The sequence below is a fragment of the Aspergillus flavus genome, chromosome 5 (genome assembly GCF_009017415.1).
Source record: "Aspergillus flavus chromosome 5, complete sequence".
NCBI classification, from domain to species: Eukaryota; Fungi; Ascomycota; class Eurotiomycetes; order Eurotiales; family Aspergillaceae; genus Aspergillus; species Aspergillus flavus.
This window is the reverse complement of record NC_092408.1, coordinates 2685374-2704796: the sequence shown is the minus strand read 5'-3', so window position 1 is coordinate 2704796 and position 19423 is coordinate 2685374. Positions and strand designations below refer to the sequence as shown.

General features: G+C 46.7%; 6 protein-coding genes across 6 annotated transcripts; 5 read left to right on the top strand and 1 right to left on the bottom strand.

Annotated features, from left to right (window-relative positions):
- Positions 1-151: 151 nt before the first annotated feature.
- On the top strand, positions 152-628 carry F9C07_2108257 (uncharacterized protein; the record flags this gene model as incomplete). Its single annotated transcript, XM_071509038.1, has 1 exon — positions 152-628. The coding sequence occupies one exon, from the start codon at positions 152-154 to the stop codon at positions 626-628; it is 477 nt and encodes a 158-aa protein (XP_071364496.1).
- Positions 629-935: 307 nt separating this feature from the next.
- On the top strand, positions 936-3342 carry F9C07_2259388 (uncharacterized protein; the record flags this gene model as incomplete). Its single annotated transcript, XM_071510143.1, has 9 exons — positions 936-1832; positions 1887-1911; positions 1962-2034; positions 2085-2287; positions 2339-2454; positions 2580-2700; positions 2746-2788; positions 2835-2897; positions 2947-3342. Exons 1-9 carry the CDS (start codon positions 1766-1768, stop codon positions 3340-3342), a joined length of 1107 nt encoding a protein of 368 aa, XP_071364495.1. The 5' UTR covers positions 936-1765.
- Positions 3343-5016: 1674 nt separating this feature from the next.
- F9C07_8670 (uncharacterized protein) lies at positions 5017-5463 on the top strand (the record flags this gene model as incomplete). Its single annotated transcript, XM_041286460.1, has 1 exon — positions 5017-5463. One exon carries the CDS (start codon positions 5017-5019, stop codon positions 5461-5463), a length of 447 nt encoding a protein of 148 aa, XP_041147881.1.
- Positions 5464-8291: 2828 nt separating this feature from the next.
- On the top strand, positions 8292-9086 carry F9C07_8669 (uncharacterized protein; the record flags this gene model as incomplete). The annotated part of the gene is made up of 1 exon (XM_041286459.1): positions 8292-9086. One exon carries the CDS (start codon positions 8292-8294, stop codon positions 9084-9086), a length of 795 nt encoding a protein of 264 aa, XP_041147880.1.
- A 4469-nt stretch (positions 9087-13555) lies between these two features.
- On the top strand, positions 13556-13815 carry F9C07_2234375 (uncharacterized protein; the record flags this gene model as incomplete). The annotated part of the gene is made up of 2 exons (XM_071509952.1): positions 13556-13685; positions 13745-13815. 2 exons carry the CDS (start codon positions 13556-13558, stop codon positions 13813-13815), a joined length of 201 nt encoding a protein of 66 aa, XP_071364494.1.
- Positions 13816-17095: 3280 nt separating this feature from the next.
- F9C07_1678546 (xenobiotic compound monooxygenase, DszA family) lies at positions 17096-19239 on the bottom strand. Its single transcript, XM_041286452.2, has one exon. It carries the CDS (start codon positions 18770-18772, stop codon positions 17318-17320), a length of 1455 nt encoding a protein of 484 aa, XP_041147879.1. The 5' UTR covers positions 18773-19239; the 3' UTR covers positions 17096-17317.
- Positions 19240-19423: the final 184 nt, after the last annotated feature.

The following is a 19423-nucleotide window of genomic DNA, read 5'->3' as shown; positions in this document are numbered from 1 at the left end:
TTTATATAGAACGCACAATGTGGAATGGGGTTGGCGGGCAGCAAGTATAGTGGATCCCGATGGAAGAGATATTTACTTGCCAGGACCTCTTGCTCGGCCTGTGTTCAATTAGTTGCCCACGCGTACCAGCCAGCCTGTTCGTGGAATCGAAATGCGTCAACTATGGATCATGATTATTGCAGTATATCTGTTTGGCTGGGTGTCCAGTCAGGGCAGTGGGCTTTCTGTGGAAAAAAGACCTGATAATGGACGGCCACAGAGGCAAAGTCGACCTAGCGGGAACAAAAGCCCTCAAAAACAATCGAAACCCGCTCAGCAAATGCAACCCGCTCAGAAAATGCAGCCTGCACAGCAATTACCACCTCAACGCGATCCCAGGCCGCTGACTTGGGACGGCAGGCGTGTCGATTACGTGGGACAATGCACCAACGCATATCTGAAAGAGTACCAGATGGCAAATCACCATCCATCAGCACCAGTGTTCTGCGCCGACTGCATTAAATTCAACGGTAGAATTAAGAGAAACTCGTGTATAGATCTCAACAATTGCCTCGGGTACGATAAGGCACAAGGCGCCTTAATCCGCCAATGGGAGTATGTTTCCTCTATCAAGCACTATAGAGTATAAGGGCTAATGATCACAGCGGGGGCGCTTTTCGACGTGGTGATTGTTATGGGTGCACCTTGATACAAGAACCTTTCGACATGGCAGTCAGAAGACATGATGTCCAATGCACTTGTAGAACGAAAGTCCCAAATCCTGTGACGGGGGCATATGTAGCCAAGAGCACATTTCCGATAGGTACGTAACTATCTACTGAATAGTATATCGGACTACTTACTGACAGGAATACTACAGGACATCTTGTTAATGAAGACGGTGATATAACTTGTTTCCCGCCACGCAAAGCTGGTTATTAGTATTATTTGTAATAATATCAGTCAGAATTTCACTTCGAGATTTAGCTCTACTATGAATATATGATAACGGCTCTGTCACTCTGTCCTCCAACTGTCGTATTGCTCTGATTCTCACAATTTAGGCATGTCATGTATGGCCATTGCTTCGACAGAGAATATATTACAGATGGAAGAAGAGATTTGCGCGACCGTTGCGACCCACTCATCCGTAATACTGACTTTCATAAACCGATGATCACCACTGGATCTACTCTGTCTGTCGCCTCACTTTCGCTTGCCAAGCCTGGTATGGTGGCCTTCTACCAGGCACTCTGCCAACAGAACCGAGGACCAAGTAGTACACAAAGCCACACCTGTGAGAATCTTTGTACTCCTCGGTGATTGTGAGGAAATATCACAAGGAAAAAACCATCTTATCACCCACTAAGATATGGCGCGACGCCGATCTCAGGAGGCCAAGTCCCCATTTGCACCTGCATCTCGGGATACACTTGCCATAACGTTGTTTCTCGACCCACTTCCCTAGACAATGTCGGCACAAGTGAAACATGTTGCCAAACGCTGCCTAGGGCTCCTCCGTAATTGTCAGTGATCGACTCGGGGAAAGGTTATTTTGGCCGAGACAGCTAATTTAATTGCTAGTTAGAGCCTACTATCACGTCTAACTTAGCGTGAAGCTTAATCAGTCGGATCTAATTGAAGATAGGCAAAGACGCGGCACATTGAAGAATGGATAAAACCCCTATATATCCACAATGGCCATTTTTCTTTTTCGGTAGAACACTTTGTCATGGATGCATTGCTATATTGCGTGGGTTAACACTCATGATTCGTGGTAATTATCATGGGCGAATCCTTCACGAAGTTCTCAAGGGATCTCGCGATTGAAACATGGATTCTATATGTCGTTGGTAATTCAACACTACCGGAATATTGTAGCTGCTTCCTAATATCACTTGTCATAGGGATACTAATAATTGCGTGTCGCCTGTTCGTTACACTGTGAGATTTATTTTCGAATCGTATACTCACGAACTTAGGATATCGCAACGGATCGCCAAGGGATCATGGAAGAGACTGCAAATCGATGACTACATTATGTGCTTTACTGCGGTAAGGCCCAGCACGAACACCTCGAGAAGCCGGGTTAATTCGCTGAATAGATCACATATACTGGAGCAATGGTCAGCATCAATCAAGTGGGATGGGTCAATAGCCGACCAGAGGTGCATGCGGATGAAATAACTCCACATGCGGAAGAGTTGTTGATATGGGGGAACATAATGTGTTTTGCCATGGAGCAATTCTGCACTGCGACGACCTGGCTGGTCAAGTGCTGCCTCTTGATTATATACAGTCGTTTAACGTACGTCGGTCTAAACACAATACCGACAAGGAGCTAACTATCGTGATCAAGACGTTTATTGAGAGAGCATACCATAGTCCAGATAGTGGCAATATACGTCGGACTCTCGTATATTTTGATCGAGATTCTGCTTTGCGCGGTGTGGTGTCGACCCATTGAAGCATATTGTACGTCGTTGGATCACTACCACGAAATCGAGGATGCTGATGAGGAACAGGGGCTCCGAACGTGAACGACGATTGTAAGCCCGGCCAATACCGACACCTTTGAATTCCACTGATTCTTTGGCTAGTTCAATGCTCGACTTACTTCAACCACATGATTGTATCCGCCGTTTTCAACATTTCCTCTGACTTGGTAATGCTGTGCATCCCATTACCGCTGTTCATTCGATCCCATCTTCGCCTGGGCAAGTAAGTAGCCCCAAGCTCATCTACTACCAGAGCTAATTGCCATAGGAAACTTGCTGTGTGTGGAGTGTTCGGTCTTGGTTTTGTTGTTGTACGCATAGTCATCTCCCATACTGCTCTCTTTCTGACAAGTCTAGATTTTAATGGCCGTTCTTAACCGATACTACAGCCTGAGCACTGTCGGTTCTATGGTCTTTATGGTCAGTCACCTCATTTCCTTTTGGACTTTGTACTGACTATCTACCGTAGAGATGGTATGCGGCTGAGATATCCACAGCCGTTTACGTCGCAAATCTACCTTTAATGTGGCCACTCATTCGTGTGGTCTTCCACTTGCAGACTCCGAATCCCTCAAGCTACCCTGAGCGAGGACAAGCCACACCCCGAAGTGCACCACAGCGAGCGCGAGCAGCAATCCGAACCATTACAGGATTTACAACCCATCAGGGTAGCTCTGTCGAGTCCATTATACGCGATACAGACGGCCAGATGCATGGCACTGCCGATGCACATGAGCTATCCTTGACTACTGCTGGAGAAAGGGACCGTCGGGCTTCAATCAGCCCCGATGTGGAATTGGGTCAGCGACAACGCCGCTTAGAGGATATTACAGTGCAAAGAACGGTGGAGGTCACTTATCAATGAATTCGTGAACATTATAATTAGCTACATGCATGGCCTGCAAGAAGGTTATATCAATAATGATTACCGCTCCAGGCTTTTCTAATCTCCTTCAAGGAATCATTTAAGTGCGGCTAAAGTTGGACAGATCGGAGAGATAAGAATGCATGGGTTGTACGACAGCCTAATTCATCTCATAACGGGCCTATCCATAACATCATACAACTTCCCTGCCTTACTATTGGAGAGTCTATTCAACACGTCTCGTACTGCAATCTAGAATAGCCTTGATAAGATCTGCTATTGAGCCTACTAGACATGTTGTTCGGGTCTGTATAGATATCAAAAGAATGTGTTTGACAGCCAAGATAGTATAGTTCGATTCATAGATCAGGACAGTGATGTCCTTTTATATCCCGAGTTATTAATCTCATGAGTGATTGTAACGGGCGTTTTTAGAAGGGTTAGTGTCCCCGTAACGCTTCATCCGCACCAATCATCTAGAATTCTCGGATAGCTGATTCGAAATGCATATACCGTAGTATGTGAAACGGGTACTAAGGCTTCTGATATTAGCTACCTTGGGTCGGCATTGGTAACCCAAGTTCTTGTCCTGCGCTCCACAGCCTTTTACCCTCCATAGGGCTGAGTCTAGGAAGTTTCCGATCAACAATAAACTAGAGTATACGCAGCGCACGCCTTGTTTTGCCTAGCCTTGACTAGCTGCCAGGGTGTCGTACGTATCGGTGCCTCTCCGATTATGGAAAATTATTGTCGTGCAGTCTAGCCTGCGATTTGTTTTCTTAACGGGCGGGGAATGTTCTTGACGTGAGCCCTTGTATAGTAGTCATACCTCGACGGTATTCCTACCTGCAACACTATCATGATATGAAAGGAAACTATATCTTATATATACAATCCAGAGTAGGGATCCCTTCTCTATTGTGTTATGAAACGAGCATATATACTAGCTTACTAGAGGTGTTGCTTCGAGCCATTGTCGGTAGAAGCCAAACATGTTCATTTCGAACCTACTGGGGCGTGTAAGGGGTGTTGGGATCTAGTAGAAAGTGGTCACCGCGGGGTGGGGAGAGGTTTCTCGTTATCTTTAATGAGGCAGAGCTTGAGCTGCCTGGCAGCTGGGTAGCTGAGATAGTCGAAGTTGTGACTTCGAATAGTGAAGCCGACAGCCTGTGCGCATTGTGGATAACTGGGCTTCCATAGCCTCCTTAAAGATCGTGTGGAACCCTATGGGTATATTGTATATCATTTCCTTTTACTGATTTCGCCAGCTGTACGAAGTACCCCTCACGATCACTAAGCGCGCCCTACCAGAGTAATGGAAGCTGGAACCCTTTTCTATAGAGGTTTAAGAAAATACCCAGTGGGGCTGTAGTAAATTTTAACTTATATAGCGATAAGTTCAGCTGAGGTTCTACATAGTGTAGGGCGAACTTCACAGCCGAAGCTGAAAAAAATCAACATCTAAACCCCCCACCCCACCCTCCAACTCCCTCTCCGAGCCAAAAGATTTAAATACCATCCCTCAACCTAGAGCTTTTCATAATCCCCTCGACTACCACAACAGATTGGCAACCTGCACTCACTTTCTTTCTTTATTCTTTACAAATTCGGAAAGCGATTCCCGCAAGGTTTGGACCCCTCAGGAGTGCTCAATATATTAATACCAAGCTGTAGATGGCAAATGACACTAAAGAAATCGTTGATAGCTTGCACGAAGCAGCTAAAAATGCGGTGAACACAGTCTATTCCGATTGTACCGAGGTTATAGAACGATTGCGGGAGCACGAATCTGACACCAACTGGGACGCTCAACTTGGTGAGGAGATCAATACCCTAAAACGCGAAACGGGGGATCTGTGGGAAAATAAAAAGCAATTCGGTCTAGATCAGATCGATAAGCTATCGGGAGATGTCGCTGATACAGCGACCGAGTTGTATCAGGTGATGCTTGGTCTGCTTCAGCGCTTTATAGTGACTGCTGTCAAGTGGTTGCAGCAGGCTCAAGACAATGCGAGTGACTGGTCACAAAACTCGCAGAGTCATATCCACGACTTTGAGATGAAGGTGGACGAGTGGTCTGAAGAGGCTTTGAAGAAGATTGACTGGTGGGCTGGGAAATAATAAGTGCGGGCTGGATATTGAAGTGACCTCTCTAGTTGTTCCTATCAAAGATTACCCAAGGCAAAAACACCTGGTTCCTATGCCTCATTATATCGAGGTCGTTCAACAACCAACCAACTTATACATGATATATAGAAATGACAAAGCTTAAGTAGGAAAAATGGTTATATCAGCAACCACAGCCCTGAAAAAAACGGAAGACTTGTAGTACTCCAAGTTACGGAGCATTTACTCAAAAACATCACCTTCTGTGGCTATCTATATTCCGCATGCAAAGGATTCATCTGACTTACTGCCAGGCCTCTTGACGCAGCGTTTTGCGCGGACATAGAGTGAAGCAATACGGGCACTCAAACTCTTCCCCATCCAACAAGTGCTTTGGAGATGGTGGAATTGGAAACAAATCTCCGCTCCCTTCATCTGGCACATGTAAAGCAGTTGAACTTGATATCATCGAGGCATCATCGTCCAGCTTAGTCTGGACACATCTAGAAGAGTTGCTGTCGGTGGTTTGAAGATGTGATCGGAACGACAAGCTCCTTCGATATGGTTCATTTTCTGGCTCTCGCAAGAATGTAGCCAGCCATTGTATATTTATTGGGCATTCTTGGTATGTAGCCGTGCAAGCACTGTATATAGGTTAATAGAATATCATAATTATGTCATGTCTAAACAGCAAAATGATCCGGGCTGCCGTGTTGACTACACTGGGGCAACATAGCATTGATTAATTGCTTTCGGCGCTATTACCATGAGCCTACCTAGTATACTGGTCAGCATGATCTCTTTATAATTAACCGAGGATAACTATGGAACAATTGACTGTTTACATATTTGGCATATGATCATAGAGATAATGAGATTGGGACTCTCCGATCCACACAACCCCTTGCGTGTGATGGGTGTGTCAGACATATCACTTCCGTGAGAGCCCCTGAATAGAGCCGGAAGTACTGCTATAGAATAGGATGGCTCATCCGATAGAGTACGTCTTATCAATGGTCGAGTGGAACTTTCCAATTCCAGGGAACAGTCCATACTAATCTGGGATAGAGAAGAGAGGTGGGGACGATGGAATTATGCATGGAACGATTGTCGATGCACAGACGGTAGCTGAGTTGCGCATCGTCTCGTTATATCCAAATTAAGTAGTGGGGCATATCTCCATTGCGCTTAGGAGCTCCGGTTCGGATCTTTTATTATACCAGACTAGTGATCAATAGTCTCTGTTGGGAGATGCAATATTGCTCACATGACCATGCAACGCTCGCTTGAGTCGGCATCATTGTCCTGACGTAGATTCCACCAATCTGTACTAGGTGACTTTACAAATAGCTATCATGTTAGAGACTTGAAACGAACTCGAGGCCTAGCCTCGGTCACAGTAGACGTAGTAAGGTCTAAAGCGCTTCAAGCTTAATCGTAGACTTAGTAGTTTAATACAGGTCATCCATCTCACGGTTTCGACATATCGAAAGAATCAGTAAATTTGCCTCTGCGAATCCACTTTTACTGCGTATCGAGTATGGAGGCAAGCAAAAGACGTTTACATTTCCAAAAAGGTATTGAGGAGTGGCTGTGAGAAGGCCAAATATATTCAACTGGCCAAGAGTGGCGAAGCTCACCTGACTATTGTTTTAGGGTTCTTTAGTCAATGGATGTACCGACCACACTTAGGGTTATTAATGGAATCGGCTCAATTCCTCCACATAGCTTAGTCTTAACCTATCTAGTACCTATTAGGACTTAAACGGGGTCTAATCCGCTCGACTTCCGTCCCTTGGCCTTTTCCGTAGCTGATGATTGGCCGCGTTAAGCGCTGAATACGATAGCGCCGCTAGACGAGCCATTCATTTCCCACCAAGTGGGCCACAAGCTGCAACTCTTTTTCTTTTGTCTTTGAGCACGAAAATGGAATGTTGGGTCTCAGTTGTGTCCCCGCATTTAGACGAGATGTGCTTCCCCGGCGGCTAAAATGGAGCTTGCTATGGGTACGGTATTCCGATTTATGTGGGTGCAGCGCTTCGCTTTGCGACTAGGCACCATATCCACGATGCTTAAAAATACCTCGTGCGGTATTATTATCACGGATTTGAACATGTACGCGGCTGATCTTGGTTATACAGTGCCGCGCATTATCTTTAGAAGCACCTAGCCTTTTCCTGGGACTTGTAGGCGCCCTTTTTTCTTTGTTCGCACCTCCAGCGCGTAGGTGCATGGCCTATAGGGAGATTTGTTGGACAGTATGAGGTCTGAGCTGTCTTAATATTGCAAGGAAAGAATTTTCAGCGAGGTGGGTGCCATTGGTGCGGATTATAGAGGATAGGAATTCTATTGTACGGCACCATACAACTTACACACCTCTATCACTTGATGTTCTATCTTCCAGCTTTAGTACGATGCATTGTAGAAGTTGGTTGTGAATCGATACCCATGCAGTTACCCTTCCCAATCCGTCATTCATGACCGTTTATCCCAGTATGAGAACCCTAGCCTTGACGCCCTCCATAAGCGCCGCGGCACCCTAGCAGCCATTAAAAGCACAAAGCAAACGCCTCTCGTTTACCCCACTGGGCTTACCCCTCACTTGACAATTCGATGTCTTCTGTCACGACTGACAGGTAGCTTGATGCTATCGATATAATCCTTCCAACACAGACCAGGGACCACAACATCCGAAAGCTATAAGTAAGAGGCAACCACCCGGTTCAAAGCTCAGAAGACAGAAAAAAGGATATCCCAATAGACAGAAGCTCACCGCCCCTTCTCCTACTGCAGACTTCAATTTCTCAAAGGCTCTCCCAGCAGTCCACCTGCACCCAGCAACCATGCTGAACTTCGAACAAGAGCTCCGAATACGTCTGGATAATTTCTTCCGACAACATACCGGATTCTCCTCCTACGCGCATTTCCTATCCGTGCCGCCCATCTTCCGCGAGGAAATCTTCGATCAGCTTCTTACCACCGATACCTTCCTCATCATGCCAGATACAGATGTCCGGGACGCCGTCCTCGGCGACGCAATCCTCCTCTGCCAGAAATACATCACGCGCGACAGCGCCGTCACAAAGGAAGCGCTAGAAACCTACTACGAGAAGAACCATTTCCAGGTCTGGAATGCGCCCTACCTGGCCGAGCTGCTGGTGTACATGGACGATCGACACTCCGATCCGGACGAGGGGTTCGATCCCAAGTTGCACGTGCAGCATTTGACTCTCGGGTTCGAATGGGATGTGCTTGTAGAGTTTGGGCTCGGTGAGGACGATCCGGAAGCTACCATCGAGGGTGTTTTGGGGATGTTGGCTGAGTGTCCGAAGTTGAAGGAGGTTGCGTTTGAGATTAAGGGCACGCCGGAGGGGATATCGCGGTTGAGGAATATTTTCGATGCGCATGCGTCGCAACTGCGGAATCTTGATGAACGCTTGCGGTTGAATACTGACGAGGGCGATATTCCGGCTGGGCTGTTACTCTTGGAGATTCCGTCCGATAGACAGTTGCCCAGGAGGATGATCCCTCATCCGTGGTGGGATATTGATAGGACGGAGGAGATGGAGCTTTTCGAGGAGGATTGGTGGGAGCGTTTGGAGCATACCGAGAAGATTCCTATGGAGTTGTTGGATTGAGGCTGTGTTAGGGCTTTCTGTTTTTCCTTGTTGGGATGGTGTTATTTTCCTACTACGGTTCGCGATGGCCAATATCCTGTCTGATATTCCTGTCTTTGCTTTATCCAGATGACGTGCTTAGACGTCTCTTACTAATATAAGTTAACTATCATACAATAATACTAGGTAACATCCGGAATAATTGATTTCGTTATTGCGCTATTACCATCTGTAACATCATGTGCACATGATAGATGACAAGGGCTGTGCTTTCTATCCTAGAAACCAATACTAAGACCTCAAGGTCACATTGGCCATATCACCCTAAATGACATCAATCATCCATGAGCATCGCCCGACACCCCACACCATGTATACCCAACCGCAAAGCGTAGACGCAACGGTATATCCATTTCCCACTCTCCAAGGCATCAACTAGTCCCGGGGGATATTCCTCCGAGCCCAATACTTTCGTGTTTCGGGGGAACGGGAGGGATAATCAACCATTGACGAGCGTACAAACTGAGTCCGGAGTCCAATCGGCTATCTTCATTCTACGCTAAGTCATTCCCACGTTATCGGTTGGGTCGTTTCAGAGAACAATAACCAATAAGTGGCCGGGCTGATCTATTGTGTATGGGTCTGTGCTATATTAGTTCAGGATGATGGTTCCCCACTTTGCTTCGGCCGGGCAATTGTACTTTCTGATAAGGAATTATCTTCTATGGAAAAGAAAATATGCCTACGAATCCCAGATATTCGCTCGGGCGGATCTGAGTCATGCGTAAGTTTCAAGTTGATGGGATTTGTGGACTGACGTCTAGGATGGTGTCTCTCCTGGCCTATTGATGGACACATCCAGCGCAATAGAATGCGATATAAAACGGGTGTGTGTCTATGCGATCTTCGATAATTGGCCATTTTACCTGTCCCGGTTAGGCAGGATTGAGGCCACCAACTAATATCTCACTAACCATCACGCCATGACGTCAAGTCCCCGGGGAAGAGCTGATGAACTAATATAGTATGCTGGAAGTGGAGTCTATTGTGGCGATGATACTAGTTAGTAGTAACTACACGAGGTTAGTAGCTTGTGGGGCGAGGGAAGAGAAAGTCGACTGAATAGACTACGTATCCGTAAACTTGGTTACCCGCTTGACTCCTTGCTTAGGACAGAGACACGGTAGTCTAACTGTCGGTGTTGTTTATCATCTTCTAGAATTTAACGACGGCAAGATACTACCGAGAGCTTATGCAAAAGACGAGCTTTCAGACAGGTCACAGTAATCGAGGAGAGATAGAAAGTGCTTCCTACCTACATAATTGCTCGATATGCTCGCAGAACCTGCAAGATACGATTCAACTTTCCGTTAAGGGTGATTAGGCACCGCAGCAGGCCGATCCTTCGCAGGATCGAATTTGCGATGGATGTAGATCGCGATCCGGAAAAAGAAAACACGGCTGTAGCCAATGGGCAGACGATCGCGCTGCCAACATCAATGATACATCGCAGTTGCAGGGTGGCTTTTTTCTTATGCAAGATACTTATTGGGTGCGTCGAGAAAGGTTACCAGATTAAGCAAGCCAGAGAATCCACAGAGATTTTCAGTGTGTCTCAAGTCTGTTGCTGCAAAGAGTGTAGGGATATCGGAGCGTATCGCCGGCGATATGTATCGCAACTACTAGCCATGTTGATCAGTCGGATGGCGAGCTATCGGCAACCCCGTTGCTGTGTCGACGTAACTATGTTCAGAAAGTCCAACCCGAGCATCCCCTAGTCTGCAGCGGTAATGTGAGATCATTTAACTCAAAGCCGACGATGTCCGCGTAGCATCCGCCCGAAAAATGTCGCTTCTAGATTATCTGCATACAGTTGGGCATAGATGGTGCTAGTCTCAGTTGCCTAATCCTATGCCCTGAGAAGTCATGAGCCAAGCGTAATATAGAAGCGGATTTAGAACGTTGATGACATGGTTGCCTGCGCGCGGCTGAGGGTCAACTGTGGGATACGATTATACATCGGCTGCCTCACTGTTTGCTCATGATCGCATCTGGCTTCACTTTTGGCCTATACCTATGGGGCCATTTAGTCGTGTCGTATTGATATTTGGAAGTTGGTCTGCCCTTGTGAAACCTTTAACAGCCGCATTATACCAATCCTTGGATCGCAATGGGCCCTAGTAAGATTGCAAGTTGAGTCGTACTTTTGACATCGCCCTACAGGGATGTGATTTCGCATGGTCCGTACGTGTGCCCAGCCTGAAGAAGACCTCTAGAGTTATGGGCCCGTTTGATATAAAGCTGTGGTTTAATGCAGTACCAGTCAATCATCTGACAACCATGCTTCTTGGACCATTAGTTGCAGCGATAATTAGTGTTGGCAGTGAGGTTGGATGGCTGCAGTGACTGAGGGGCGTAACGGCCAGGGGTCGTCATGCAGTGATGATCGAGAAACAAAGGAAGACCAAAGAAAGGTAGAAAAGCCAAGATGCGAACACATCGGGACCAAGCATCAGTGGCGGTGAGAGGAACCGAGCAACGGTTCAGCCTGTTTGTGCGACATTGGGACTGCTTTGCTGGACAATGCTGCTGGTGAGATGGTATGTACTTACAAGCATGGATGATTGGAATCAAGCAGCCTGTCATATGATGCCCTGCATCACCAACAAAGGTTGAGCAATAGGAACGACTGGAAGATTCCCAGGCTCTGCGTACCTGATATTTAACCGTCGGAAAGGGCGGCTATCCCCAGGGCGCTTGATAGGGTCCAACTTCCTGTACGAGGGCATAGCGGTGAAAAGCCAGCTGACATCGGTTGATTAAAGTGGCGGTGAAAAGGATTCTTTACCAATGGCGATCCTCGAGCCAAGCGGTACTCCACTATAAACTTATTTCCGTGTAGTTTAAATGGACAGTGGCGATACTACCGCGGTGCATTGAAAGGTTATACTGCCTTGAGGTAGTGATCGGGAGGGTAACGTAGGGGCGGAACCCTAACTAACCAAGTCCGGCAAGGGAGTGAGTGATGGAGTCGAGGGCAGAGCGAACACTAAAGAAAGTAACCCACCACGAGGTGGATGCGCCATCCTTTCTTTGCAAATTGTCGACACTACTGCTGCAGCGAAACATTAGGTCATTTTGGCAGATGGATCGTGCCAGATCGCGGAAGTTGTTTATGGTTCCCCGAAGCCCACCATTGCGGGACTACTACGATAGTTCGATGGTACTAGTATCGCGACTAGTCGTCAGTCTTGACGTCACGCTCTCTATTTTCCGTTTGCAGTAATACCTTGGAATTCCCATCGAAAAATGCAAGAATGCTGTGATTGACCGCGGCTGAAAACGAGATGCAAGTCAATATGCCCTGCCCGTGGAGGAACCCCTGCTGTATAGAAGTTGCCTTTTCGTGTCAGAACAGCAGCAATTGCTTTTTCGGTTGACTCCTTCTAGGCCCAGAAAGAAGATTTCTGATCTAACTTGCTTTTTGATACTCCCTGCTCCTCCTTGTCGAAGAGAAAACCTTGTTCATAGTCACCAGGAAGATAACAAGCATATTATCGTGGACCAACCCCCACGATGGATCGATGCCCAATTTCCGGATGTCCCTCAATCAGAGGAAGGACAAAAGTACGTACTTTTGCCTGAAGGAGATGGGGATTCATCCGCGTGAACGATCGGAGAGTTAAGAGGCCAATCAGGACCGGACGCCTGGATTCCGATATTCCGCTACACAGCAACCGAAGAAAGGAGAAACATCCTCAAAATTCACTGTGGGAGACTAGACTTAAGCCACAAAACGGAATCTGACGGCGATCCTGATGTTCGGCAGCTCGTCTGTTGGATTCAATAGCTTTCCCCGGCCAATCGGGAGACTGAACGGGGCATTGTTTCGGGGACACTTCTAGTGGTTCCATCTTTTTGATGGGTTCATTCCAATCTAGCGGACCATTTTCACTAGGGTCTGTCTTTTTTATTTTAAAAAAAATATTATTATTTTCTCCCTACGGAATGCAAGGGAATTGTTAAAGAACACATCCGATGAAGTAACTTTAACCACATAACGAAAAGTGAGAGCCCGAAAAAATAAAATAAAATAAAAAGTAATTAAAATTTCCAACGGACAGGCAGGCACATGGTCTAAGAAAATAAAATAATAATAATATTAAAAAATAAAACTAATCCTGACCTGGTTGATTGATTCACTTTGGTGTCAATGGATCCCACCAAGTGGCCTGAGACGGTCTCCTGACGGTCAAGAATGCGACTTTCACAAACTGATAAATAGCCTTCTACTGTCCATCCGACTCTCCTGCAGCTGAAGTGAGAATAAAAGGATATTTTAATTAACTTTTAACCTTCACCCTTGAACTTTATCTGAAGCTGTCAACTTTCTCGTCTTGGTACTTTCTTAGACTTCTCTCTTCCGACTCTGATTCACAATATACCTCTCCTCGCTGTACCCGCGGCAAAGATCCTCTCTCACGGAAGTCATGGACAAGCGATCTACAAGTAGGACGACGTCCTCGGCTCAAGAGCCAACTCATCTGGACCTTGCGGAGTACCAGGCGGAATGGGCTAGGATTCATGAAAACACAGTCCGGCAGCTTGAGCAGCTTAAAGGTACGCATAGTTCCCTGGCAGAGCTTTGGTTAGTATTAAAACATTCTGACGCCTCCCAGCAAACGGACAACCTGGAAAGGTCACGGGAGCAGGGTCCCAAAGATCTCCCTCGAATCAGTCTCCCAGCTGACGATCCACCACGACGCGATTCTCTTCACGAAAACCGTTCTTACGATGGCATTCTGTGCCGATTGGAATAAGACATCAATCATAGCGTGGCGCGTACTGGTGCTTGGATTTGATTGCTACCGAGCCATCGAAATTTGCATAGTTTTATGGCGTTTGCAGGGCGAAATTTTGATATCCCATCTTCCATGTTTTATTTACCGTGGTATCGGTGCCTTTGGAACTCTCTTTACTTGATACGGATGTTGCCTTTCATTGATCAAAAATAATACTTTGAGTTGATTCCACTTCTACATTCCAGACGTTCTCCTGGTTGGCTTCTACGTACTCGTAATATCCATTGATTGTTCTTTGCTGCGAGAACGGCTCATAACGTTGCTAGGAGTATTACAAAAGGTGGGTAAGAATAACTATGGCAGAAAACGTTCTCGATTTCGTAGGGTGCCCTCCCTGCTCTTTTGTTATTGTCGCATTTTTAACTGTTAATTTTATTTGTTTTTTACATTTTTTCCCTTCTTTTTTAGGTTATCCTGTACTCTATCCGTGAGTCGGCGTATTTGTTGGGCTGAGGGTCCAAGACTTCATCCCTAAAATTAAACACGGCCGAAAATAAATTGAAACGGGACCCATTAGGTCGGCCAGACCTATATAATTATATATTCCGCAAGCTATTAGTCTATTGCTAGCATACCTATCATCGAACCCAGCATAGCGGAAATCCAAGCCACAGAGCCACAATTGATCTATCGGTACAGGTAAAATATCGAACCGATAGATCTTTGCGCTGCATCCCAAATCAAATACACCCCTGCTTAGTGGGAGTATGTAGGTTCCAGGCCCTAGGTGTCGGGTCCGAGGTGGATCAATCCATGAATGACCTGTAGGTGATCCACTTAGACGGACCCAGCATAGTTGAGACTGAACTTTTCTCTGGGTTTCTTTGTTTCTGTTTACCTCTCTTTCTTTTCCTAGGGTGTCTCCTTTTTTTTTACCTTTTTTTTTCCATTTTTACCCCTCCACACTCCGAAAATTTCTTCCCGATGTTATTTGGTTCTCTCAACGCAAGAGCTCAAAAGTGAGAAAGCCGTGAAGGACTCGGAAATCTGAGTGGCAGGAAGGGCTTGATGGAAATATTTTCCCACGGCACAAACATGGCATATTGTCCAATTGGAATTGCTTCCGCCGCAACGATTCGTACGATCTCCACATAGACTTCGAACTGGAAAACGGATCAGATTATCCGCAAGCGGAACCTGACATATAACGATGGTTGCACATGTCTAAAACAGTTGATCTCAATAATAATGATCCAAAATAGTAGGCAAATAGTCCCAAATAGTGATTGTACCGCGGCTGGGTTTTTCCGGCGTGGTATGTATCAGACGGTGGGTCTTGATCGTTGTACTTTCTTACATGTCCCGTCCCTCGTGAGACGGTACATAGGGTACAGTTACTACCGTACCTTGGGGAGCTTGTCTTGACAGGTGTTCAAGCCTAAATAAGCTAAACTGGTGGTAAAAGGCTAATCCATAGCTAGTGTTCTGTGGTTTCTCAACATTTCTAGTCGGTTTTCTCCAAGTGGCTGTTTCCCACCCAGTATTTTAGTGTTTTTGTCCTTTTCTTTACGATACTGAGAAGGTTTGACTGTCCATGGAATTACTAGGGGCCTATCTAGCATTCCAGTCATTGGGAGCATATTCAATGTTAAGGCAACCTACTCCCGCCTATCGCAGCCCAATATCTATGAGTAGAATCTCTATGGCATTCCTCATACCAGAAGGCAGTGGCAAGGAGAGAGAGAGTTTAAAAAATAAATAAAATAAAAACGATAACGGATTCTCGCCTATGCGGTACCACAAGCGTGCTCTCAACCGCGACTTGACCTGTATGTAGCCGTTGAATGCACACACTAAGGTTTACTATGTACCGCGTCGGATATCCAATAATAGTCCGCCTCACTTTTCCGCTCGCACTGACTAGACGTCAACGTAGATCCGGAAATCACTTCCACCTACCCAGGGGTAACTGTACTGTAGTACTCTACATGGAGCATGTTGGACCCCTTGTTTCTAAGCGACAGTGGCATCTCTTGGCAATCATCGCCCAAACCGCTGCAAGGCTTATCTGGCCTCTACCGTGGTTAGGATTGTTCTCCCGATCTACAGAAAGCCATAGTTGACTCGGCCTCGTTATAGCGTTCGAACCTTCAAATATGCGCCTCCCTTTGATTGATGGGACATATTCACTCCAGCTGGTCTATACTTGGGTGGCTATATCTTAGGTCAACTGCGATAGAGGACTGCTCAGTTTGGTTATGGCATCACTAGGGATACTTACCAACTGTCACCGCCTGGCCTCTATCACCATTGCAGCCGTGTAGAGCAGTTACTTTGTATTAGGCCAACTCAATATGCAACTACTCTAAGAATGAAATGGCTCAAAATCACTCAACTAATCTGTTTTGTTATGCATCTCTCATTTGTCCCTCCACGGTTCACTGGCTAACTAATGCACTGGGTGCACCTTATACCCCACAGTGCGACCCCCAACACTAGTGTTACCTGGATAGCTTCATTGGTGGAAAGCAAATTAAATCGTCAATCCTTCCCGCAACTACAGAGCAGATTGGCTATTTTCCTAGCCTGAAAGTGGCTCCCTTACGTGGATAGTCGCCATCGGTGTTGAACAGAATGGCTGGTGGCCTAGGCGCTTAGCATTAGCGCTAGACCACGACAACACATGAAGGTTTTCCTGAAATATCTGCCCAACATTGGGCTGTGTCCATGGGAAAGCCGCGTCTCACCGAGGATAACATTGTCTTTGGGGTATCAGAAACTACATGCCTGTTTTGGGATTCCCAAACGAGTCGTGGTATTATTGGTCCTGTTGGATGCACTTATGACCGTCTTATTATTAGGTTACATGGTATGTATATCAAGCTATGTCCCTTTAAAAATGGATTAAGATTACCCAAAGCGCGCGCGTGTGTGACCAGGGACTGGTATGTGTGGCACATGGAGCTGGCGTCAGTTTACAGGAAACCTACACCCTGGACTTATTAGTCGCTCGATCGCAGCCAGATTCTCTAAATTACTCGCTCTGACTCGGTCTACGATGTCTCTGGCTGTTTAGTGGACGTACAAGTGTGGACTTTTGCTGCGCGTGTACCACAGTGCATTCGCCATTAGCCCAGCCTGAACAAAACCTTCGGAGCAAATACCTGACTGCTTATGGGCATAGCGCTTCACCTATCAACACCTAAGACTCTGTCCAATACTAAGCACAGTGGACTTTCTCCAGGTGGCTCATCCACATTCGATTAAGTTGTGCAGACTAAAAACAGCATTCCAAATAAACGATCCTACTACTACGCTATCCGCATAGGGTTTGCTGCAGGCATTTTATTCTTTTTGTCTCTAGCATCCAACCGAAGTGAGGTATATGCAGTTCCTCTTTTTCTTGCAAGTTATTTTCCATGTCCTACACGCGTCATCAGTCCTTCTCTATCATGCCTCTTCTCTATTCTCTTCTTCCAGCTGATACTTGGGTAGTTTCTCACCCACATGCCACCCATACTTGCTTCCAGGATGATCTTCTGGAAGCCTTCGGGATCCGATGAAAACTTCTCTAGCTGTCGCTCCTTCCTTTCCTACCACGCTTCGGAAACGTCCTCTTCGTCGCAACTCAGGGAGTAGGTATTCTATAATGTCCTCAAACGTCCCCGGGTTGGTAATATGAGCCAGGTTAAAGCCATCTACTCCTGCCACCTCTACCCATCGTTCCAGCTCGTCAGCGACTGTTGTGGGGCTCCCGACGACTTTCGCTCCAAGTCCACCAACACTTAAGTACTCCACAATTCGCCTCTTAGTCCAAGGAAGATTCTCCGTGCCGGGCACGGTAGCAGACCATCGCCTTACAATAGACTGCACGCGTGGTGATTCGCTGAATCTGAAGTCCTCGTCGTCGGTGTAGCCTGAGAGATCAACTCCTGTCCACCCACCGAATAGGGCCAATGCCCCTTCTTCGTCCGCATACCTGAGATACTCCTCCCGCTTGGCTTTCGCCTCCTCATCTGTCGCGGCGACAATGGCGTTAATCCCAACAATAATCTTGATGTGGTTGGCATCGCGTCCTTCCTCTGCTGCCACTTTGCGGATATTGTCCACAGTCACCCGAACGCCTTCGGGTGTCTGACCACCGACGAAGATCGCTTCCCCGTGCTTCCCTCCGAATCCGTTTCCAGCTTCAGAGACACCGGCTTGAAAGAGAAATGGAGTGCGTTGTGGTGATGGTTCGCAGAAATGGGGTCCAGGCACCTCGAAGTACTTCCCTTTATGGTGTATCTGTCGCACAGCATCGCTGGCGATGTATACCCCTTGTTCTCGATCATCTACGACGGCGTCGTCTCGAAAGCTGCCTTCCCAAAGCTTGTAGAGAACTTCCATATACTCGTGCGCGATCGCATACCGTTCGTCATGAGGAATCTGCTCTTTGAGGCCGTGGTTGCGAGCTGCACTGTCGAGATAAGAGGTGACAATATTCCAGGCGAGACGCCCTTCACTGAGGTGGTCTACTGTGGATAGTCGACGAGCGAGTGCATATGGCTTTTCGTATGTTACACTCGCAGTCACGCCGAAGATGAGGTTTTTTGTTACTGCCGCCATGGCAGGGACCAAGTATAATGGGTCATTGACCGGAAACTGCGCTCCTGATGCCAATGTAGGAACCACATTGGCAGGGCCCTTGTATACGTCGTATGGGCCCAGAGTATCGGCGATAAACATGGCATGAAATCCGGCATTGTCCAGCAACTGTGCTAGTTCGGTCCAAAAGGACAGTTTCTTGTACTGGTCGGTCTTGTTTCTCGGGTGTTTCCACAGCCCCGGCGCCAGATGGCCCGGGGTGTTCATCACGAACGCATTCAATATGATCTGCTTCTTATTATTGTCGCTGTTTGTCATTTTGGTTGGGTTAAGGTATCTTTGCGCGTCTGTTCAGCCGGTATACAGGAGCTGTGATGGGCAACCTAACGTAAAGGACCCACTAAAAGTACCACATACGAGCAATACTCTGCGAGAGAAATGAGCCGTACACATTCTTGTTTTATCTTATTGTTTGTTTCTCGTGTCATTTTGGGGCCGTTGCCGTTATCGCGATGCATCGGGTGGTGCCGCACGAGTCGTCATAGCGTCCTGCAGGCACGCAATCTCATCCATGCATTGCTCACTTCAATCTGCCCTTTCTTTGGCTAAGCTCGCATAAGCTCTGCACTATCCCTAATCCACACTCTCGTATCAAGTCAACGGAATTTGGAGTTCCTTTAATCTGGACCCTACGCAGGTTTTACTACCGGCATTCATGCATTTCGTGCCGCATAACGCAATATCTACCACCGACTGCGTGACACCTCAACCATATGGCATTGGTTATTCTGTCGGCCAGAGTCCGAATGGAATCGCCAATTGAACAAGAAGAAGAGTAACAAACAAAAGAAAAAAAATGGAGTAGCCGATGTAGGAGTCCTTATTAACGTGAAGTTAAGTGGGTTGTCTGTTCCCGATCGGCACGGTCGCAGGAAGCTTTATTACTAGACATTCTTTCATATATTTATT